Consider the following 21864-nt stretch of genomic DNA (forward strand, 5'->3'; position numbering starts at 1 on the left):
TGATGGAATCTTGTCTCACATTTAGATCTTTCATCCATTTTGAGTTTATCTTTGTGTATGGTGAAAGAGAGTGGTCTAGTTTCATTCTTCTGCATGTGGATGTCCAATTTTCCCAGCACCATTTATTGAAGAGACTGTCTTTCTTCCAATGGATAGTCTTTCCTCCTTTATCGAATATTAGTTGCCCATAAAGTTCAGGGTCCACTTCTGGATTCTCTATTCTGTTCCACTGATCTATGTGTCTGTTTTTGTGCCAGTACCACACTGTCTTGATGACCACAGCTTTGTAGTACAACCTGAAATCTGGCATTGTGATGCCCCCAGATATGGTTTTCTTTTTTAAAATTCCCCTGGCTATTCGGGGTCTTTTCTGATTCCACACAAATCTTAAAATAATTTGTTCTAACTCTCTGAAGAAAGTCCATGGTATTTTGATAGGGATTGCATTAAACGTGTATATTGCCCTGGGTAACATTGACATTTTCACAATATTAATTCTGCCAATCCATGAGCATGGAATATTTTTCCATCTCTTTGTGTCTTCCTCAATTTCTTTCAGAAGTGTTCTATAGTTTTGAGGGTATAGATCCTTTACATCTTTGGTTAGGTTTATTCCTAGGTATCTTATGCTTTTGGGTGCAATTGTAAATGGGATTGACTCCTTAATTTCTCTTTCTTCAGTCTCATTGTTAGTGTATAGAAATGCCACTGACTTCTGGGCATTGATTTTGTATCCTGCCACGCTACCGAATTGCTGTATGAGTTCTAGCAATCTTGGGGTGGAGACTTTTGGGTTTTCTATGTAGAGTATCATGTCATCGGCGAAGAGGGAGAGTTTGACTTCTTCTTTGCCAATTTGAATGCCTTTAATGTCTTTTTGTTGTCTGATTGCTGAGGCTAGGACTTCCAGTACTATGTTGAACAGCAGTGGTGAGAGTGTACATCCCTGTCTTGTTCCTGATCTTAGGGGAAAGGCTCCCAGTGCTTCCCCATTGAGAATGATATTTGCTGTGGGCTTTTCATAGATGGCTTTTAAGATGTCGAGGAATGTTCCCTCTATCCCTACACTCTGAAGAGTTTTGATCAGGAATGGATGCTGTATTTTGTCAAATGCTTTCTCTGCATCCAATGAGAGGATCATATGGTTCTTGGTTTTTCTCTTGCTGATATGATGAATCACATTGATTGTTTTACGGGTGTTGAACCAGCCTTGTGTCCCAGGGATAAATCCTACTTGGTCATGGTGAATAATTTTTTTAATGTACTGTTGGATCCTATTGGCCAGTATCTTGTTGAGAATTTTTGCATCCATGTTCATCAGGGATATTGGTCTGTAATTCTCCTTTTTGGTGGGGTCTTTGTCTGGTTTTGGAATTAAGGTGATGCTGGCCTCATAGAACGAATTTGGAAGTACTCCATCTCTTTCTATCTTTCCAAACAGCTTTAGGAGAATAGGTATGGTTTCTTCTTTAAACGTTTGATAAAATTCCCCTGGGAAGCCATCTGGCCCTGGACTCTTGTGTCTTGGGAGGTTTTTGATGACTGCTTCAATTTCCTCCCTGGTTATTGGCCTGTTCAGGTTTTCTATTTCTTCCTGTTCCAGTTTTGGTAGTTTGTGGCTTTCCAGGAATGCGTCCATTTCTTCTAGATTGCCTAATTTATTGGCGTATAGCTGTTCATAATATGTTTTTAAAATCGTTTGTATTAATGCTCTTCAGTTTGATGTAGTCCCCCCCCCCACACCTTTTTTTTCTTTTTCTTTTGTTTTCTTTCTTTCTTTTTTTTTTTTTTTTGCTTTTGTTGCCTTTGACTTTGGAGTCAGATCCAAAAAGTATTGCCAAGAGCAATTTCAAGGAGCTTGCCACTTATGATTTCTTCTAGGAGTTTTATAGTTTCTGCTCTTATATTCAAGTATTTAACACATTTTTAGTTAATTTTTACGTTTGGAGTAAGATAGTGGTGCAGTTTCATTCTTTTGTATGTGGCTGTGCATTTTCCCAACACCGTTTATTGAGGAGACTCTCCTTTCCCCATTGTATAATTCTTCTTTTCTTCTAAAGTAATTGAACATATATGCATGAGTTTATTTCTAGACTCTTTTTGTTCCACAGATTTATGTGTTCTTATGCCCAAACCACACTGCTTTGATTACTATCATTTTTGAATATAGTTTGAAATCAGGGAGTGTGATGTCTCCAGCTTTGTTCTTCATTGTCAGAGTTGCTTTGACTACTCAAGATCATTTGTGGTTTCATATAAATTTTAGGGTTGTTTGCTCTATTTCTATGAAAATACCATGGGATTTTGGTAGAGATTGCACTAGAATCTATAGATTGCTTTGGGTAATACAGACGTTTTAGCAATATTAATTCTTCCAGTCCATGAGCACAGAATATCCTTCCTTCTTCCATTTCTTTTATCAATGTAGTTTTTCATGTACAGGTCTTTTACCTCCTTGGTTAAATTTATTCCTAGGTATTTTAATCATTTTGATGCAATTGTAAGTGGAATTGTTTTCTTAATTTCTCTTTCTGATAGTTCATTGTGAGTGTATAAAAATATAACAGGCTTTTGTATATTGACTTTGTATCCTGAAACTTTATTGTATTTGTTTAATCAGTTTTTGTGTGGTCTTTCAGATTTGATATATAAACTCATGTCCTTTGCAAATAATTTTATTCTCTTCTTTCCAATTTGGGTGCCTTTTGTTTCTTTTCCTTGCCAAATTTCTCTGGCTAAAATTTTGAATTCTATGTTGAATAAAAGTGGTGAAAGAAAGCATCCTTCTCTTGTTCCTGATCTTAGAGGAAATGCTTTCAGTTTTTCACCATTGAGTGTGACTTTTTTTTTTTGAGTGTGATCTTAGTTGTGAAGGTTGTCATAAATGGATGCTGAATTTTGCCATATGCTTTTTCTGTATCTATTAAGATGATCATGTGATTTTTAGGTTTCATTTTGTTGATGTGGTGTATCACACTGATTTGCAGGTGTTAAGCCATCCTTATATCCATGGAATAAATCCCACTTGATCGTGGTGTATGATTTTCTTAATGTATTTTTTAATTTGGCATGTGTATATTTATATATATAAATATATATATATATTTAGTTTTTAAATTTCCTTTTTTTTGTATATTTTATTGGAGCTCGATTTGCCAACATATAGCATAACACCCAGTGCTCATCCCATCAAGTGCCCCCCTCAATGCCTGTCACCCAGTTTACTGATATTTTTTAAGGGTTTTTGCGTCTGTGTTCCTCAGGGATTTAGGTCTGTCATTTTCTTTTTTGTGGTGCTCTTGTTTAGTGTTTGGTATCAGGGTAATGCTGGCTTCGTAAAATGAGTTTGGAAGCATTCCCTCCTCTTCAATTTTTGGGAGAGTTTGAGAAAGATAGATATTAACTCTTCTTTAAATGTTTCATAGAATTCACCAATGAAGCCGTCTGGTTCTGGACCTCTGTTTGTTGGGAGGTTTTTGATTACTCATTGAGTTTCCTTCTCAGTAATCAGTCTATTCAGATTTCCTATTTTTCCATTATTCAGTCTTGAGAGACTGAATGTTGTATGTTTCTAGGAATTTATCCATTTTTTCTGGGTTGCCCAGTTTGTTGGCATATAATTTTTCGTAGTTGTGTCTTATGATTCTTTGTATTTCTTTGGTATGGTTTATAACTTCCCCCCCTTTCATTGCTGATTTTATTTTTTTGAGCCCTCTTTTATTCTTAGTGTAGCTAAGGGTTTATCAGTTTTGTTTATTTTTTCAAAGAATCAGCTCTTAGTTTCATGATCTTTTCTGTTTTCTTTTTAGTTTTATTTATTTCTGCCTTGATTCTTATTATTTTCTTCCTTGTACTGACTTTGAGCTTCATTTGTTCCTCTTTTTCTAGTTCCTTTTTTTCCTAGTTCTTTAGGTATTAAGTTAGATTGTTTATTTGAGATTATCCTTGTTTTTTGAGGCAGGTCTGTATCATTACGAACTGCCTTCTTATATCTGCTTTTCTTGCATCTCATAGATTGTGTTGTATTTTCATTTGTCTCGAGATTTTTAAATTTTTTCTTTGATTTCTTTGTTGACTCATTGGTTGTTCAGTAGCATGTTGTTAGATCTCCACATATTTGTGATATTTCCTTTTTAAATTTTTTTGTGATTGACTTCTAGTTTCATACTATTGTGATCTGAAAAGATGGTTGATATGATTTAGTTTTCTTAACTATATTGAGGCTTGTTTTGTAGTGTAACGTGATCTATCCTGGAGAATGTTCTGTGTGCACTTGTGAAGAATGTATATTCTGCTTTTTGGTGGATTGTTCTGTATGTGCTTATTAAGTCCATCTAGTCTAATGTATTCTTTAAGGCTGCCTTTTCCATATTGATTTTCTGTCTGGATGATCTGTCCATTGACGTAAGTATTAAAATCCCCCACTCTTACTGTATAGCTGTCAATTTTTCCCTTTACGCCTGTTAATATTTCCTATATATGTTTAGGTACTCCTATGTTGAGTGCACAAATGTTTATAAACGTTACATAATCATGCTGGAATGATTCTTTTATCATTGTGTAATGCCTATCTTTGCTTTTATTACAGTGTTTTAAAGTCTATTTTGTCTAATATAAGTATAGCCATCCCAGCTTTCTTTTGATTTTCATTTGCATGAAACATCTTTTTCTAGCCCTTTACTTGTAGTCTATGTGTGTTCTTACATTTGAGATGAATCTCTTTAAGTATCATATAGATGGGTCTTGTTTTTTTTTTTTGTTTTTTTTTTTTAATCCATTTAGCTTCTCTGTGTCTTTTGATTGAAGAATTTAGTCCATTTGTGTTTAAAGTAATTACAGGTAGGTGGGGTACGTGGGTGGCTGTCAGTAAAGTGTCCAACTCTTGGTTTCAGTTCAGGTCATGATCTCAGAGTTGTGAGATCGAGCCTCATGTTGGGCTCTGTGCTCAGTGGGGAGTCTGCTTTCCCCTCTCTATATCCCTCCCCCCATTTCAAATAAATAAATCTTTAAAAAATGTTTTAAAGTAATTACAGGTAAGTATGTACTTATTGCCATTTTGTTAATTGTTTTCTGGGTGTTTTGTAGTGATTCTATTTCTTCTCTTGCTCTCTCTTATAGTTTGATGATTTTCATTAGTGTTACATTTAGATTTCATTTTCATTATCTTTTGTGTATCTACTATAGGGTTTTGCGTTATGATTATGGTGAGGCTTATATATGTTGGCTTATATGTATGCTAGTCTATTTTATGTTGATAGCAAGCTATGTTTGAATACATTCTAAAATTCTACATTTTTATTATCCCTCCAATTTTATGTTTCTGATGTCATATTTTACATCTTTTTATTTTGTGTATCCCTTAATTGTTATAGTTTCTTGTTTGATTTTTACTGCTTTTATTTTTTAACCTTCATGCTAGCTTTATAAGTGGTTGGTCTAACTTTGCTATATAACCTTTATTAGTGAGATTTTTACTTTCAGATGTTACTTTGTTACTAATCAGGACCCTTTCTTTCAGTTTAAAGAAGTCCCTTCAACATTTCTTTTTAGGCCAGTTTAGCAGTGATGCACTTTAGCTTTTGCTTGTCTGGAAATTTTCTCTCTCCTTCAGTTCTTTTTTTTTTTTTTAAAGATTTTATTTATTTAATCATGAGAGACACACACAGAGAGAAGCAAAGACATAGGCAGAGGGAGAAGCAGGCTCCATGCAGGGAGCCCAATGTGGGACTCATTACCAGGGCTCCAGGATCATGCCGTAAGCCAAAGGCAGATGCTCAACCCCTGAGCCACCCAGGCATCCCTCTCTCCTTCAGTTTTGAATGATAATCTTTCTAGGTAGAGTATTCTTGGTTGGAAGGTTTTTGTTTTCAGCACTTTTGGCCTGCAAATTTTCTGTTGAAAAATCTGCTCATAGTCTCATGGGGTTCCCTTGTATATAACAAGTTCTTTTTCTCTTGCTGCTTTTAAGATTCTCCCTTTAACTCTTAAAATTTTAATTATAATGTGTTTTGGTTTAAATCTGTTTGGGTTCATCTCTTTTGGAACTTTCTGGGCTCCCTAAATCTGGATGTCTGTTTCCCTTCCCTGGTTAGGAAAGTGTTCAACCATTATTTCTTCAAATAAGTTTTCTGTCCCTTTCTCTCTCTCTTCTCACTCTGGGACCCCTACATTTGAATCTTGCTCTGCTTGATGTTGTTCTATGAGTTGCTTCTTCACTTTTTAAGATTCTTTTTTCTTTGTTGTTGCTCTGTTTGGGTGAGTTCTACTGCCTTGTCGTCCAGGTTACTGATCCTTTCTTCTGTTTCATCTGATCTGCTTTTGATCCATCTAGTCTACTTTTCAGTTCAGTTACTGTATTTTTCAGTCCTTGTTTGTATTTTCCTACATTATATTATTAATTTGTTCTTCTCCCAAGATTGATGAGCATCTTTATGACATTACTTTGAATTTTTTATCAGCTAAATGACTTCTCTCCATTTCACTGAGATTTTTTTTTTTCCTCAGATTTTGTCTTGTTCTTTGGTTTGGAACATATTCCTCTGTTTCCTAAGCCTGACTCTCTGTTTTTCTATATTAGTCAAAACAGCTGTCTCTCCCAGTCTTGAAAAAGTGCTCACAGAAAGATTGAGGGGTGTGTTTCTGTCTGTTGCTGTGTACCCTGGGGGTAGTAACCTGTCAAGAACCATGTCTCCAATTGTTTCAGTCCTGTGGGCCCCAGAAATGCCAGCCCCCTGACCACCAGAGTCAGATGCTCAAGGGGCATCCCCTGTGTGGACTGCATGCATCCACTTGCTTTGGCAGGGCTGCATGGAAGTGCTGGGCCAGGGCAAACTCACTTGCCAGGTTTAGCAGGGCCAGAGTCACAGGAGAAGGCAGGGCTGGGGTAAGCCTGCCCACTGGGATTAGCAGAGCAAGGCTGCAGGAGAGTACAGGTTTGGGGCTCGTGGTGCTAGCAAGAAGAATGTAAAAATGATGCCCACTAGTGCCCCACGAGCAAGGCAAGAGGAGTGCAGAATTGCACCTGTCAGCACCCTTGTCCCCAGAGAGGGTTCCAGCAGAGCACTTTTCTTCCAGCAGACGCCTTATGCCTCACCAATGAATCTCCTTTATATGTGGTCTAGGTGCCCTCTAACCTGCTGCTTTTGTGCTGAGTCATAGGGTGAGTGAGTGTGTATGCATGAGCCCTTCTAAAGGGGAGTCACAGTTTACTTCAGCCCTTTGAATCTCCTGGATGTGAGCCTCTCTGTCTGTTTGACATGTCTCAGTGTGGTCTTTTTATCAGTCGTTGTGTAGGAGATGTTGAGCTAGTTTCATGTCTTTTTCAGAGAGAATTGTTCTATAGGTAGCTGTAGATTTGGTGTGTTCTGGGTTTTCCTATACCACCATGTTGACCTGCCCCCTCTGTGGTTGTTTTTTCAAAGAAAAGATTATGTAGTGTTTCATAGACATATCTATGAACTTAAATGTGAAAAAAATTTATGTCTGTCTAAGTCAAAAAGCAGAAAGTCTATTAGTTTAAGTAGACTGATAGACTGACCTATATGCATTTTTAAGATGTCGCATTTGTAAGTACCTATTTTTATGTTTAAACTCTAACCAGAGCACATACCTGCCTGATCACATCATCTCTTTCAGATAGTGCATACTTTTGAATGAGAGAAGTGTTTTAACTCAGAACATATTTTTTAAAAATTATTTATTCATGAGAGACAGAGAGAGGCAAGACATAGGCAGAGGGAGAAGGGAGCTCCTCACAGGAAGCCTGGTGTGGGACTCGATCCCAGAACCTAGAGATCACGCCCTGAGCCAAAGGCAGACACTCAACCCAGGCAGCCCTCTCAGAACGTATTTATTGCTCAGCAAAAGGCTAGTGTAATCTTACGTTGCAGATGTTCTTAGCCCTGTGTGAACATACTTCCTGAAGAATCCATCCCTTCTCCTGATATCTTACTTTCAGTATGCACAGTGCTCTCTCATTAGTGCACAAGAGCTGTGTAAGGTCTAGGGGGGGCGATCATTAGGATCCCTGTTGTCATACTAGGAAACCAAGGAATGGGAGGGAAGGTTATGATCTATCCAGGATTACAAAGTTAATGACAGTATAAATCAACAAGCCTAGAATCTTTTTACTCTTCCATGCTACCTCCCTTCAGCCCATGGGTGTACACACCCATTGGTGCAATGAGAGGTCCACTTGTTAGTTGGAATATTTACAAACCCTAGGGCCAAGACTGGTAGCTAACCAGCCCGTATGCTGTGTCTTCCTCAGCAAACTGAGTTGCACATCTCTTAAGAGTTGTTGGAAATAGTATTTCTAATTGCCATCCCAGGAATCAGCAAGCTCCCAACTTGATGCTTGCATGCTTACATGAACACACGTACATATGTGTACAAGTTCAGAGTCCATATATTTATGTCAGAGTGGCTCATGATAGGTACACAGAGGTTTTGAACCACCTTTACCCTCGTTAGGGGTATGTGTAGTTTTTATCTATTTATATCCTACCACCCTGGCTTCTATCAGTGAGCCAGCAATGAGCAAATTGCAATTTATTCCTTTTAAGTTATCATGGTCATAGGCTATTTTAGAAAGGAACCATTTCTTTTATAAAGCAGTAGGAAATGCTGTTTTAGAAAGGAACCATAGCATTTCCCATTGCTTTATAAAATATCTAAAAATGTGTGGTTGATGGCGTGTGAGACAGTCACTATCTGTTCCTATTCCTCTTGAGTCAGTCCTGGTGACAGCTAATTCTGTGACTTTTATTAGCTTGGTTATTTTAAATGCATGTATTTTGCACTTCTGTTCCTGGTGTGGCCTCAAACTGAAGTTAGATTTTCATCAATCTGTAAGGGAAGACTTTATAATGAATTGTTCCGATTGTGGTTGGAGGGAAACAGTTCCAAACTACAGGAGAAAACAGATCAAAGAAGAAAGTAAACAGGAGACTGAGTACAAGCAGAGCCAGGTCCCCTGCCTTTTTGTGGACTCTGCCCCTGGGGTAGGATTTTGAGGGCAGGAGGTTGAATAGGTCTAATCCTGGTGCAACCCGTTGGCCTCAGGCACATCAGAGGCCTGGTGACATCTCAATATTACATCCTTTCTCTCCTAATTTTTGCTGTCCACTTTAGGTGGTTTATTTTCTCATTAAAAAAATAATGTGACGCAAGATTAACTAGAAGTGTTTATATTCTTTCCATTTCTGTTATATAGATAGATAGATAGATAACCTTCATTCAAAATGAGATCTGTTCTCTTTTATTGTGTCATTTGTAATTCATTTCTAGAACAAAGAAACAACTTAGCACTGAAAAATGAAAACCTCCAAAAGTTTCAATATTAATGCTTCCCTTTCTTTATAAGAATAAATACATTGAAGAGGGAAATTTCACAATTAGAAGTTTAGGAGCTAATTTTGGTGATTTGGTAAAAAAAATTTACCAAATGTGTTGTATGCAGTGGTGTTATCTAATGTGAGTGTCAAGATGTCAGATTAGACCAAATCCATTTGAGTTTAGAGCTGTGTATCATCGTGGTTTAATTTGAAATTTTATATGTCTTTGTGTCTATTATTCCAGATCATAGCTATATTTGGTTAGACTTTTTTTGGTGTTCATATTTACATAGATAAGCCTGTTTAAAGTCTTGGATCCATAGATAACTAGGGCTGACTAGTTTTTATTTATTTATTTATTTTTATTTATTTATTTTTTTTATTTTTTTATTTTTTTTTTGGGCTGACTAGTTTTTAAAATGCATTTAATGTATATAAATTACCAAATTTATCATGGGGTAGAATGTGAGAGAGGATGTAGTCTATAAAAGAAACCATTGTTTCTAAGACCAGGTCTGTTTCTTGTTTTGTTTTGTCTTGTTTTGTTTGTTTTTAAAGATTTTATTTATTTATTCATGAGAGACACAGAGAGAGGTAGAGGCATAGACAGTGGGAGAAGCAGGCTCCCTGTGGGGTAGCCCAATGCGGGACTCGATCCCAGGAACCCGGGGTCATGACCTGAGCCAAAGGTAGATGCTCAACCACTGAGCCAACCAGGTGCCCCAGTTTTTTTGTTTTTGAGTAGTTAATGCATTTCATGATTCAGAATTTAAAAGGAACAATAGGGTATGCTTTAAAAATTCAAGTACTCATTCCTCTTTCCAGGAGGCAACCTATGTTTTCATCTCTAACTAAAGTCATTCTAATTTTAATAAACTTAGGTTAATATTGACATATTGGTGATCAGTGAGTACTTATATTTTATGTTTGGTTTAAAATTTTATTACCTGATCTTATTGCTTAAGAGCTTATAATTGTTTCTCCTTAACTATTTCCTTATTGGGCATTTACATTTTCTAAATCTAATTTTGTTACTCTTTAAAGTAACAAGTATATTTGCATATTCGTAGAATAGCAAACATATTAGCTTATTTGGAAAAATACAGATACTTTTTTTTTTCCACTGAAAAATTACCATATTTTTATTTCACAATTTAATACTTCTGAAATTCTATATATTCTGTGATTATCTTTACTGTGACTTTTCTCTGTGAAAAGCTGTTTGGTTTTTTTTTAAGATTTTATTTATTTATTTATGAGAGACACACAGAGAGAGGCAGAGACACAGGCAGAGGGAGAAGCAGGCTCCATGCAGGGAGCCCGATGTGGGACTCCATCCTGGGACTCCAGGATCATGCCCTGGGCTGAAGGGAGGCGCTCAACCACTGAGCCACCTAGGCATCCCTGAAAAGCTGTTTTTAATGTAATAGTATCACTATAATCAGTAGAAGCTTAAAATAGAAATGAGGGATCCCTGGGTGGCGCAGTGGTTTGGCCCCTGCCTTTGGCCCAGGGCGCGATCCTGGAGACCCGGGATCGAATCCCACGTCGGGCTCCTGGTGCATGGAGCCTGCTTCTCCCTCTGCCTATGTCTCTGCCTCTCTCTCTCTCTGTGACTATCATAAATAAATAAAAATTTAAAAAATATATAAAATAAAATAAAATAGAAATGATATTTTCCTGTATTTGTTTTTCAGAAAGGAAACAGTTAAGAATGTGATAAAACATAATCTTTGTTCTGTCACTAGGTTTCTTACTAAAGCGATTGGATTAATTGCCAGTTTTATTCCCCAATCCCACTGTCTCTAGTTTAACATGTATGAGATAGTGGTCAGTCTCAGAGTTTAGAAAAGGACAGTGCATATTTGCCATGAATATTTCCTTTTAAGTGTTATGAAATATCTGAAGTTTTAGCCAACTTAAATAACAGTCTTTATTTTTTCTAAAATTATTCAATGTTTCTGGGTAGTACTGGCCTCCATATTCCTAGGCCTATCATAAAGTGTTTTGAAATATAAATTTTTAAGGCATATACAGACTATGCAGTTGCTAGACGTTTTCCTTCTTCAAATATAGTAGAGTAGCTAAGTGTGAAAATGAAACACACTCATAGATGTGTGCCTTACTAGAGTGTCATTGCTTTCTTGTTTACATGCTCACATGTCAGATCTGTATGTAAATGCAAGTCAGTTTAGCTTTGTCCTTCTGTCCAGTGCATTGTCAGGACTTAGTATGCATTCTGGGTAACAGATCTTCCAAGCATACAACAGTTGATGTGTTAGATGTTACATGTACACTCAAAAAGAAATGTGAAGAGTTGTTAAAGGAGTACAAATCTCCATAAACTAGCAATTATTTCCAAAAGGGTCTGATGAGGAGGGGCAGAGGACCCACAGGGCAGGGGACTGCTGGTTGCAGTACTCCTGCTCTGTGGGATGTTATACTTTACTAATGATTAAAAACATGAAAGGATTTTGTATTTATTTAAACATGATGTCCATATTTAATGAATGGCACCCAAGGTTTGACACCATTTGGTGGTGGCAAAGTTTGGGGATTATAATCAAAATTTGTGTTTCTATTCTTCTTTTTTTTAATCTGCTTTAGTTTAGAACATAAGGTGTATTATTTTCCCAAAGATAGTCTTTTAACCATTATTTAAACAAAGATTTCAGGGAAGTAGTAAACTTTTTCAATTGGTTTGGTTTTTAATACTAGCTATGGGAGCAATTACTTGGATTATCATTTTAACATAATTTTTCACCCAGCAATCCTTTTGAAAGTATTGTTTGCTTAGATTGAAACATTGAAATGCTTCCTTCTCCCTGCAGTGCAGTAGATTAAGAGAACGAAACACGGGCAGATCAACATGTAAAATTGGGTCAGTTGTCATTCAGGAACTTGTGTGCCAGTGGTATGTATGGATTGTTGAGTGGGGAGTTGCAGGAAACCCAGAGAGAGACAGCAAATTGCTGCACCCCCTTGCTTGGTGGACAAAAAGAGGATTAGGGCCCTGGGGAATCCAGGACAGTAAGCTTCCACAAAGCTGAAAGGAATCTTGTGTCGGTGTTGGTGGTTGTGGACGTCGTGGTCGATAGGAGTAAGGGGTCAGGATTGGAGCAGGCATAGTTGAGGGGTTTATAGCCCCCGGACAGTTAGAGGAATGGGCTGAGACTTGCTACCCCTGGCAGTAGGACTGGGCAGCCTTGATGGACCCTTCAGCACTCTACCTTCACCCGCATGAACAGGAATGCGGGTGAAGGTAGAGTGCTGAAGGGTCCATGAAGGCTGCTCGTGAGTTTTAAGGGTATTGTTTGTAGAACCTCTGTACCTCTGAATTATGGTGCCCCAGTGAGGCCTTTCCTGGTTCCTGTTCCACGTGTGACATGCTATTGCAGTGAAGTTATGATTCTGTAGTATAATATGATTATATGACTGTGGTGATGATTGTGTAATATAAACAGCTATAGTTCAGATGAAGATGTACAAATGAGTTTTTTTCACTTTATGGAGATACATACATATGTTTTAAAAAATTTATATATATCTGTATATACGTATACCAATACAAACACATTTTTTTCTTATAAAAACTAAAAAAAAAATTGGTAGCAGTTTTGTTAAACATTCTTTTTATCCCCCCCTCTACTAGTTAACAGGTTTCAGATGCAAATACACCCTCATTATCCAAATTCAAATCCCTGTCACTCACCACCATTGTGGAGTGTAGCTTTGATTTGCCAGTTTTGTACTCATGGTAACTAGATGTTCCATTTCCCAGCAGAGTTTTTCTGGTTTTGTCTTGATACTGAAAGTGTCTTTCTAAATTCTCTCCTTTTAGCTGTGTATCTGTCTCAAGAGTTTTGCTCGGTATAGTATGTTTTAGAATTTGAACTAGGGGAGACTTTTCCCCTCTGACTTAAGACACCTCTGTGGGCCAAAGTTGTGTTAATTGCTGTACAATCCAAGGAAGCAGAAGCAGGTGGCTGAGCTAAAGTGAATGCTTGCTAAGAGAAGGAAAGTGACCATTATAGATCCAATTTTTACCTCCAGCTTACAACCAGTCTTCTACTGTCTCTTTCCCTTTCATTGGGGAGCTCCCCATTGCCTCATCTGGCTTCACTTTTATTTTCCAAATGAGTTTATTAGTTTTGCCATCTTGGATATGGTTGGGTTGACCTCGGGAAGACTGGTTTGAGAACTACTCTTGACAACATTTCAAATCAAAACAAACCCAGGCATAGATTGGTTCGAAACTGAGTTTGGGATCATCCCTGTGAGCTCCTCTAGTACCGGCCAAAGTATGGGACTCTGTTCCCTTGTGAAGAGGGTGGGGTAGAGTGGTGCCATGTAGAGGCTTTTTCTGGATTTTTCTTGGTAACACTGCCAGTTGGTCTCTGATTCGGAAATCTGCTTTTCTCTTTCTCCTCCCTTGCCTGCAGGCTGGTGGCTCTCAAGTCATCTTTACTAATCCGCTGGAGATAGTAAAGATTCGCCTGCAGGTAGCTGGCGAGATCACCACAGGACCCAGGGTCAGCGCCCTGAATGTACTCCGGGACCTGGGACTTTTTGGTCTGTATAAGGTGGGTAGATTCCCTTGGGTTATCTCAGTAGAGAGCTTGTAATGTACTCAATAGAATTGTGAAAGAATGTGGAAACCAGGCTTCTCCCCTCCCCTCAAAGTGGAAAAGCAATTTTGTCCAGCAGGGTAGTCCCTTGAGTACAAAATTAGACAAAAAGAAAAAATCAGGACACTTTTATTAGAGGCAGTAGGATATACAAACACACCCTCCTGTTGTCATCTTCAGCTTTACGAAGCTGCCAGCAGGGGGCTGACACTGCAGACCCGATGTCTTTGGGCTCCCAGCCTTTTATTTGATGGCAGGTTTGGGGAAACTTTCTTTGGTGTTCTCTTTGGTCTGTTTTAGGACTTCAAAACAGTCTTATGTTTATTTTGAGTTTGAGTTATCTCTATTGTTATCTTCCCAGTAGGAGCTTCTGTTTGTCTTAATAATTTGACCACAGTGAAACAGTAGTATAGTTTGGTAGAATTCAGGTCTTTAAGAAGTTAAGTGGTGGGATTTGTCAATAATGAATTCCATTAAAAAAAAAAACAACAAAAAACAGAGTGTACTGTACTTTAGCAAAATGCCAGTCAACAGATTCCTTCCCTGCAGGTATACTTACTCCCATCATTACAGATCAGATGTAATGGAGCAGAAGCTATTATTTTTCTTAAACAAGGAAGAGTATTTCTTTCCATTCTTTTGCCTGGTATAAGGTGGGAATACGTAAATTTGGCTGCTATTAGAGAACTGTTTCTACAGCATCTGATTTATTTATAGATCTATCACTGTAGGAATGCGTAAATTGGCTTCTATAGCTACAAATTGGAAATTAGAAATTCTCTAGATTAGAATCATACAGGTACAGGGCTCTTAGGAGACCAGTAAACCAATGATGCCTACCTTGAGAGAGTTCTGTACACATTCCTCCCCCTTCACCCCCAATTTCCATCCTTTTTGAAATTCCTTTTGAGAGCTAAATTTTTTAATACTGTTTCTGCCTGTATCATCCTTCAGAGAGTCCTTGGATTTTTTTTTTTTTTTTTTAATGTTTGAGTTTGTCTTTTGAAAACAACCATTGGAGAAACAAGTGCCAAAGATGGATTATTCAGGTGGCTAGGTCAAGCTCTGGCCTGTAGAATAGCCCGGGCTGTGACCAAGCTGAGGAAAGTGTTTATTTTTCCTCAGTCCCCGAGATAAGCCATCACTGGGTAGCTTTCTATTCCCGTGGAAACTTTGCTAAAATAATTCGACCCAGTTCCCCCAATCTCTGCTGTTTAGGACATGGGGACTGAGGAGGGAAGATTGGTGGTTTCTTTTTCCCCTTCCCTAGAATAGTCACCTTTCTTTTCCATTGCCACTGCCTATAGCTTAACTGGTACTTCATGGGCTCTGTGCTGTATAGATTGGATAGATTGATTGTTAGTTTTGGGGGCTGCCTTTGCTGGTTGCTTTGGAATCTAGCTATTAACATTGGGTTTCCAAGTCTGTTCCCACTCATGCCCCTCCCCCTCGCATCCACCAAAGCCACACAGAACAAACAGCCTGGAGGTTTGAGAACTGAATTTTTATTAACCTTAAAATCTGAATCTACATTGGAAATGCCAGGAAATTCTTAGTTGTCATGATAACATCACTACCCAGTTAACTAACTCTGGGTCCCCAGGGTCTACCAGCTTTTCTCAAACTTTGAGCCATATATAGTTCCTGTGCCCCTCTCATTTCTCCCCCATTTCCTTTTTTTTTTTTTTTTTTTAAAGATTTTATTTATTTATTCATGACAGTCACACAGAGAGAGAGAGAGGCAGAGACATAGGCAGAGGGAGAAACAGGCTCCATGCAGGGAGCCCGACGTGGGATTCGATCCCGGGTCTCCAGGATCGCGCCCTGGGCCAAAGGCAGGCGCCAAACCGCTGCGCCACCCAGGGATCCCTCTCCCCCATTTCCATTCCACATCAGTCCCCATGCTGTTTGAGGGAGCACCTAGGGCGTGTCACCCTGGATCCCTTGTGGGCATTCATGGCCCTGTTTACACAACCGTTTTGCACTATTTCCTCACTTGTGACAGGGTGCCAAAGCCTGTTTCCTCCGAGACATTCCCTTCTCTGCAATCTATTTTCCTGTTTATGCTCATTGCAAACTACTTCTGGCTGATGAAAATGGACACGTGGGAGGTATAAATCTCCTTGCAGCTGGAGCCATGGCAGGTAACTACAAATTTTTTTTAACACCCTCCCCCTGCAATTCTTTAAGAAGTACAGAATCTCTGTGCACTGTCTGCCTTTATTTCTGGAAGGGTTATTGTTTGTATCTGACTTAGTTTAAATATGATCGCTTTTTCTCCTTTGTGGGATGTGCTGTAATTCTGATGAGAGTTAATTACATTTGCATAATGTGGATAAACAGCGTAATGCAGCTTAGCAACTCAGAGCCAAATTAGATCTGCCCATCTAAATTGGGCTTTCATCATTAACGTGCTTCTTAGCCTCTCGTGCCCCTGAAACCTTGGGTGCAGCCAAGCTAAGCATTGAGGTGGAAGAGTTCTTCATCAAATCAGTTGCTTCATTGTACCTCATGGGATGCCCAGGTCTAGCATGCCTCACTTGCTATTTCTGCCTGATGGAGTCTACATGATTTGGCTCCAAATTGAGCTTTCTTCATGATACTATCGATGTTCCTTCTACCATCGTTCTCATTAGATACAAGTAAGCAATACTTCCCAGCAAACTACCCTATATTCAATTGGCATCTCTTCTCTGTCCCTTAACACTTCCTTTAGTAATAGTTCTTTGTGGAAGTTTTATTTTCTGTACTAGCCTGGGAGCTTTTGAGGGCAAGAGTCTCATTTTCTTCATTCTTGCTTTCCCTTCATGGCCAGCGTAGTAATAAAAGGAGATTAGATGTCAGTGGAACAAATGACAATCTTCATCTGGTCTCAGTTCCCAAATTAGACACAAAAGAGATAACATTTGAAAGAGGAGCCTAACATATGCAGGAAGGTAGTAAGATGTTTCCTTCTGATCTCACAGGTCTAGCCTTCTTCTTGAAGGAGCTAGCTTGAGATAGAAGGGGAGGGCCAGATGTCCTTGGCCGCACCAGCACTCAGAAATGACAGAGGAAGGTAAAGGCTGTGTGTCTGCCACCCATTACCACAGGTCAGGGATAGAAACGTGAAGGGTGAACACAAACTCAGACGCAGTATCCAGATGCTCAGTATAGGTCTGCCAGCCTGGGCTCATGGTATCGTGTAGCTCTCACTGGGTTCATTCTCCTCCAGTGCCCTGGCGGGACAGCGGGACAGCCTGCTGAGCACTTCCGGAAGTGCAGTGAGTGTGGTGGGGTTCGGCGGTGTGTTGGGAAGGACCATGTTCTTGTTCTCATCTGTGAAGACAGGGAATGACTCGTGATGGTTAAGAAACTCTCCCAGGGAGCTCCAAGCCCTTATTTGGGGTCCACCAAATCCTTTGTCCTCTGGCATTTGTTACTTTAGTCAGTTGAAAGCCAGAAAAGCGGCCTGCTCCATGTTGGCACTACGTGCTCATCCAGCCCCTTTTTGGTCGCCAAAGTCTCCCAGATTGCTTGATTGATTTTTAAAGATTTTATTTATTTATTCATGAGAGACACAGACAGAGAGGCAGAGACACAAGTAGAGGGAGAAGCAGGCTCCATGCCGGGACCCCGACATGGGACTCGATCCCGGGTCTCCAGGATCAGACCCTGGGCCGAAGGCAGCGCTAAACCACTGAGCCACTCGGGCTGCCCAGTCTCCCAGTTTTAAACGGGGCCAACACATTCTCCCTCCAAGCTTTTGCCTGTGCTTTCTAGTCAGCAGCAAAAATCCAGCCAAAGAACAGTCTAATCGTGGACAGGCATTTTGCCAGTGGCTGATGGAACCAAGTTAACATTTCCATGGAACTGTCAGCACCAACTTCTTCCCCAGATATTTGATGTTAGTTTTCAGAATGAGAGATTATTTTTTCTAATTCTTACCGATAAAGCCTTACTGGCAGGCCCTCAGAACGCTTAGAATTCAGAACATTCCAACGACAGGCAAATTACCTGGTTTCATCTGAATACAGTGCAGCGCCACGTGGAGGGGAGGTTATCTGCATCCTCCTGTAACAGGCTCCCACAAGCCCGCCGGCTCCATCCGCTTAGGCATGATTTGGTGATATTCAGGCCAAATTGAATATCAACCCTCTGAGGAAGGTTATCTTGCTCCTTTGTTCCTTGCTTTGTTCTATAAGTGAGAGATGTGGTTGTGAAATCCATCTTGGGTATCCCGCTGCAGATTAATATCGGCATGACCAGGAGTTTAGGCACAGGGGATAGATGATAAGGCCTTGGATGGTCAGTTCTGCTGTTGCTCCAGTGGTAATGACTTCTGTCATGTAAGCATGTCTGAAAAGAGTCCCAGTCAACTCTTGAGTTGGCCCCTTTTTGTTTTGTTTTTTTTTTTTTTTTTGAGTTGGCCCCTTAAACACGCGAATGGATGTGAGTATTGACATTCACCTTGCACCGTAAGGTGACAAGAATAAGCAAGAAGCACTAGCATCTCATTAAACTGACAGTGTCCTCATTTCTTATTATATACAAAAATACTTCTATCTTATTTACCAAAAAAAAAAAAAAAAAAGGAGGTGATATAATTGAATCCTAAAAGGGAATACTTGGGAATTGTCCTAGTAATATTGCTGCAGTTTTTCCTGTCATAGTTCTTTGGTATTATGCAATGTAGCGTGATTTTCCTAATTCAGAAAGAAAAAAGAATTTTGTTCCACACTGAAGCAACTAATAGGTTTGTGTGTCCTTTTTGCCAAGAGTGCCTGGGCATCTATTTAAGAAACTTTGAGTTAGAGCAGTTAGAGTTGCTAATCATATTGTTAGATGTTAGCAGTATTTCTGTTCTTTATGAGGTACGTTGGATGACTTAAATGTGCCTTTCTCCTGAAAGGTGTGCCTGCTGCTTCTCTGGTGACCCCCGCCGATGTCATCAAGACGAGACTGCAAGTGGCCGCCCGTGCAGGCCAGACGACATACAGTGGTGTCATTGACTGTTTCAGGAAGATACTCCGGGAAGAGGGGCCCTCAGCATTTTGGAAGGGGACTGCAGGTAGGGGCTAGGGCCTTAGAGAATGGCTGGCCAGTGTTAGGGACCTGCTTCCATTACTTATTGCCTTTGCCACAGTCATATTAAGTATCCCCTCTCCCGTCTCTTTTTCAGCTCGAGTGTTTCGATCTTCTCCCCAGTTTGGTGTTACTCTGGTCACCTATGAACTTCTCCAGCGGTGGTTTTACATTGATTTTGGAGGCCTGTAAGTGCAGCTGTTAACTCCTTGTGAAAGAAAGCACCAAAACCAAAATAGGTTTTTGTTCGGCAGACAGAGGCATTGTTGGGACTCTTAGAACTGGTAGGACAGAGAATTCTACAGGACCAATGCATTTAAAACAAACAGTGGGCTTGAGAAGCTTCAGTATTAGGGGAATAAGATCTCGGTAGGGTGACATCATGCAGTGTTAAGCAGCGACTTGGGGAAAGTGAAGGCAAGTCGCAAATTAAAATGTTATGTGAATAAATTGTCTTTTATAGTGTAAGTAAATACAGAGCTTCATGGATTTAAGTCCGTATTATTTGAATTTTATCACATGGCCTTTACACCAGATGTAATGTAAATTTGTATTAGTAAGGCTTTTATGAACTTTCTTTCCAAGACTCAGTCAAGCTCTTTCACACCTCTGAGACTTCATTATTCACCATGATTATTAGATAGATATAGATGTTATTAGAGCTAAAAACCAGAAAAAACAGGTTCAGAGAGAGGATATGCCTATAGACATAATCACTGGTGAGATCTAGATCAGAAATTGAGCCAGTCCTGGGAAGAAAGGGAATTACTTGTTGAATCTGCTGGGTGGGCAAGCAGGCAATAATTAGCTTTTCAGCAGATGATCAAATCTGATATCTGGGTCTTTACCTCATCAACCTTTTACCCTCTTCCTTGCTCAGAGGCCAAATAGGGAATTAGCTGTTGAGCCACGAAGTAGAGGGATTTTTCCAAAGTAGGAAGTAAGAACAGCAATCTTACAATTCCAGGGTCTTTTGTGTTTTCACATTCTGTAAGAGTAAGAATCGTATCTATGTCTCTTTAAATTTAATGATTACCTTCATGAGTCTGCTTTTAAAAAGTTAGCCTTTTAAACTATATCAAAATAAAAGAAAGATGCAAACTTTTTATGACTAATTTATGCTTAATGCAGAAAATTTGGAAAATGTGGAAGTATAAAAGAGAAGATCACTCACAATCCTACTTCTCAGAGAGTGTTAATGTTTTTTTTTTTTTTAATTTTTACTTATTTATGATAGTCACAGAGAGAGAGAGAGAGGCAGAGACACAGGCAGAGGAAGAAGCAGGCTCCATGCACCGGGAGCCCAATGTGGGATTCGATCCCGGGTCTCCAGGATCGCGCCCTGGGCCAAAGGCAGGCGCCAAACCGCTGCGCCACCCAGGGATCCCAGAGAGTGTTAATGTTGAAGTGTATTTTCTTCTGATCTTTTTTCTGTGGCTCTATTTATAAATTGAGGCCATTTCTCTTCCAAATAAAAAAAAAAAAGTGAAAGTGTTGCTTTCAAAGCAGCTATAAGTCATGACAAATGTAGCATAGATGACAAGGAAGTAGCCAGACAAACACTCCTCTCTGTGGCACATGGGGGGAGACTGAAAATGTTCTTGCCTCCTCACGTGCCACCCGCATCAGTCTGGAGCCTCTAACCATTGGCTTTTTCCTATCAACAGCAAACCGTCTGGCTCAGAACCAACACCTAAGTCACGCATCGCAGACCTTCCTCCTGCCAATCCTGATCACATCGGTGGATACAGACTTGCCACAGCCACTTTCGCTGGCATTGAAAACAAGTTTGGCCTTTATCTCCCCAAATTTAAATCTCCTAGTGTTGCTGTAGTTCAGTCAAAGGCAGTGGCGGCGGCAGCTCAGTGATGAGACAACCATTGAGGGTGGCAAAATGGTGCCCTGGAGAAAGAAGCCTAGAAGAGCAGCCCTGTAATGTACCCAGTCAGCTGCATGGTGCTGGCTGAGCTGAGGAGGCAAACTATTCTTTCTATATGACATATACATATATTTGTTTATAAAATAATCATTTGCCCAGGAAAAAGCAACAATGCAGTTTCAAGCTTTAGTGTTAAGTGTTGAGATGTTTTCTAAGCTCTGGCATGAATTAGTGTTCTAGACTGCTTTGCACAGCTTGCACTTATAGTGACTGTACATATTGTACATCTTTGTACAGAGACATCTTGGCACCTCATCCCAACAAATCACGTTTATAGAATGTAATGCGGTTCTAAGTGGCTTGAAATGTACAGAATGTTTTGAAAGTGTTTTATTAAGAGTCACACAAAAATAAATGTATTAAAATTAAATTCATTCTCTTATTGGTGGCTTATGGAAATAAAGCATCAATATTGGATGTATTTAATTTCCAGTTCGTTTTCCATTCTAGAATAAAAAGGTATTTGCTGATAGGAGGCATAATGAGACCAAGTGCTTACACCACTGATGAAGAGAGTCTTTGGAAAAGATGCATGCTAGCAGATGCAGAGGACCAGGCTAATGACTTGTGTGTGCTGATGTGTTTCTATTTGTATTTAACACGTGTGTAGATTCTCCTCTGTTCATCAATCAAAATGCATTTCCTAGACAGCTCCCCTCCTGTCAGTGTGCATATGGAAACAGGGATGTCTCCCGCATTACTGACTTAGTTTGCTTTCCTCTGACACAGCAAGGCAGGGGCCTAGCTTTCAAGATTAAAGGATACTTTGGCAATTTTTCTTCATGTGGATATGATCCCCCTCAAAATAAAATGCACACCAAAATGTATGGATGTAGTTGGATTTTCCTTCATAAATACACTGATAGTGCTTATATTTTGATTCACTACCAGTTCCCAA

At 39.4% G+C, this 21864-nt stretch overlaps 1 protein-coding gene across 5 annotated transcripts in view; it reads left to right on the forward strand.

Annotated features, from left to right (window-relative positions):
• The window catches only part of SLC25A12 (solute carrier family 25 member 12), a 205237-nt gene extending 183850 nt beyond the window's left edge, over positions 1-21387 (forward strand). For all 5 annotated transcript variants that reach the window (XM_072810919.1, XM_072810918.1, XM_072810920.1 and 2 more), the window contains 5 exons: positions 13778-13918; positions 15969-16107; positions 18855-19013; positions 19125-19215; positions 20695-21387. In XM_072810919.1, the coding sequence (XP_072667020.1) occupies positions 13778-13918; positions 15969-16107; positions 18855-19013; positions 19125-19215; positions 20695-20896 (732 nt within the window). In that variant the 3' untranslated portion in view covers positions 20897-21387. The remainder of the gene's footprint in view (positions 1-13777; positions 13919-15968; positions 16108-18854; positions 19014-19124; positions 19216-20694) is intronic.
• Positions 21388-21864: the final 477 nt, after the last annotated feature.

This window comes from Canis lupus, chromosome 34 (assembly GCF_048164855.1).
Source record: "Canis lupus baileyi chromosome 34, mCanLup2.hap1, whole genome shotgun sequence".
Classification (NCBI taxonomy): Eukaryota; Metazoa; Chordata; class Mammalia; order Carnivora; family Canidae; genus Canis; species Canis lupus.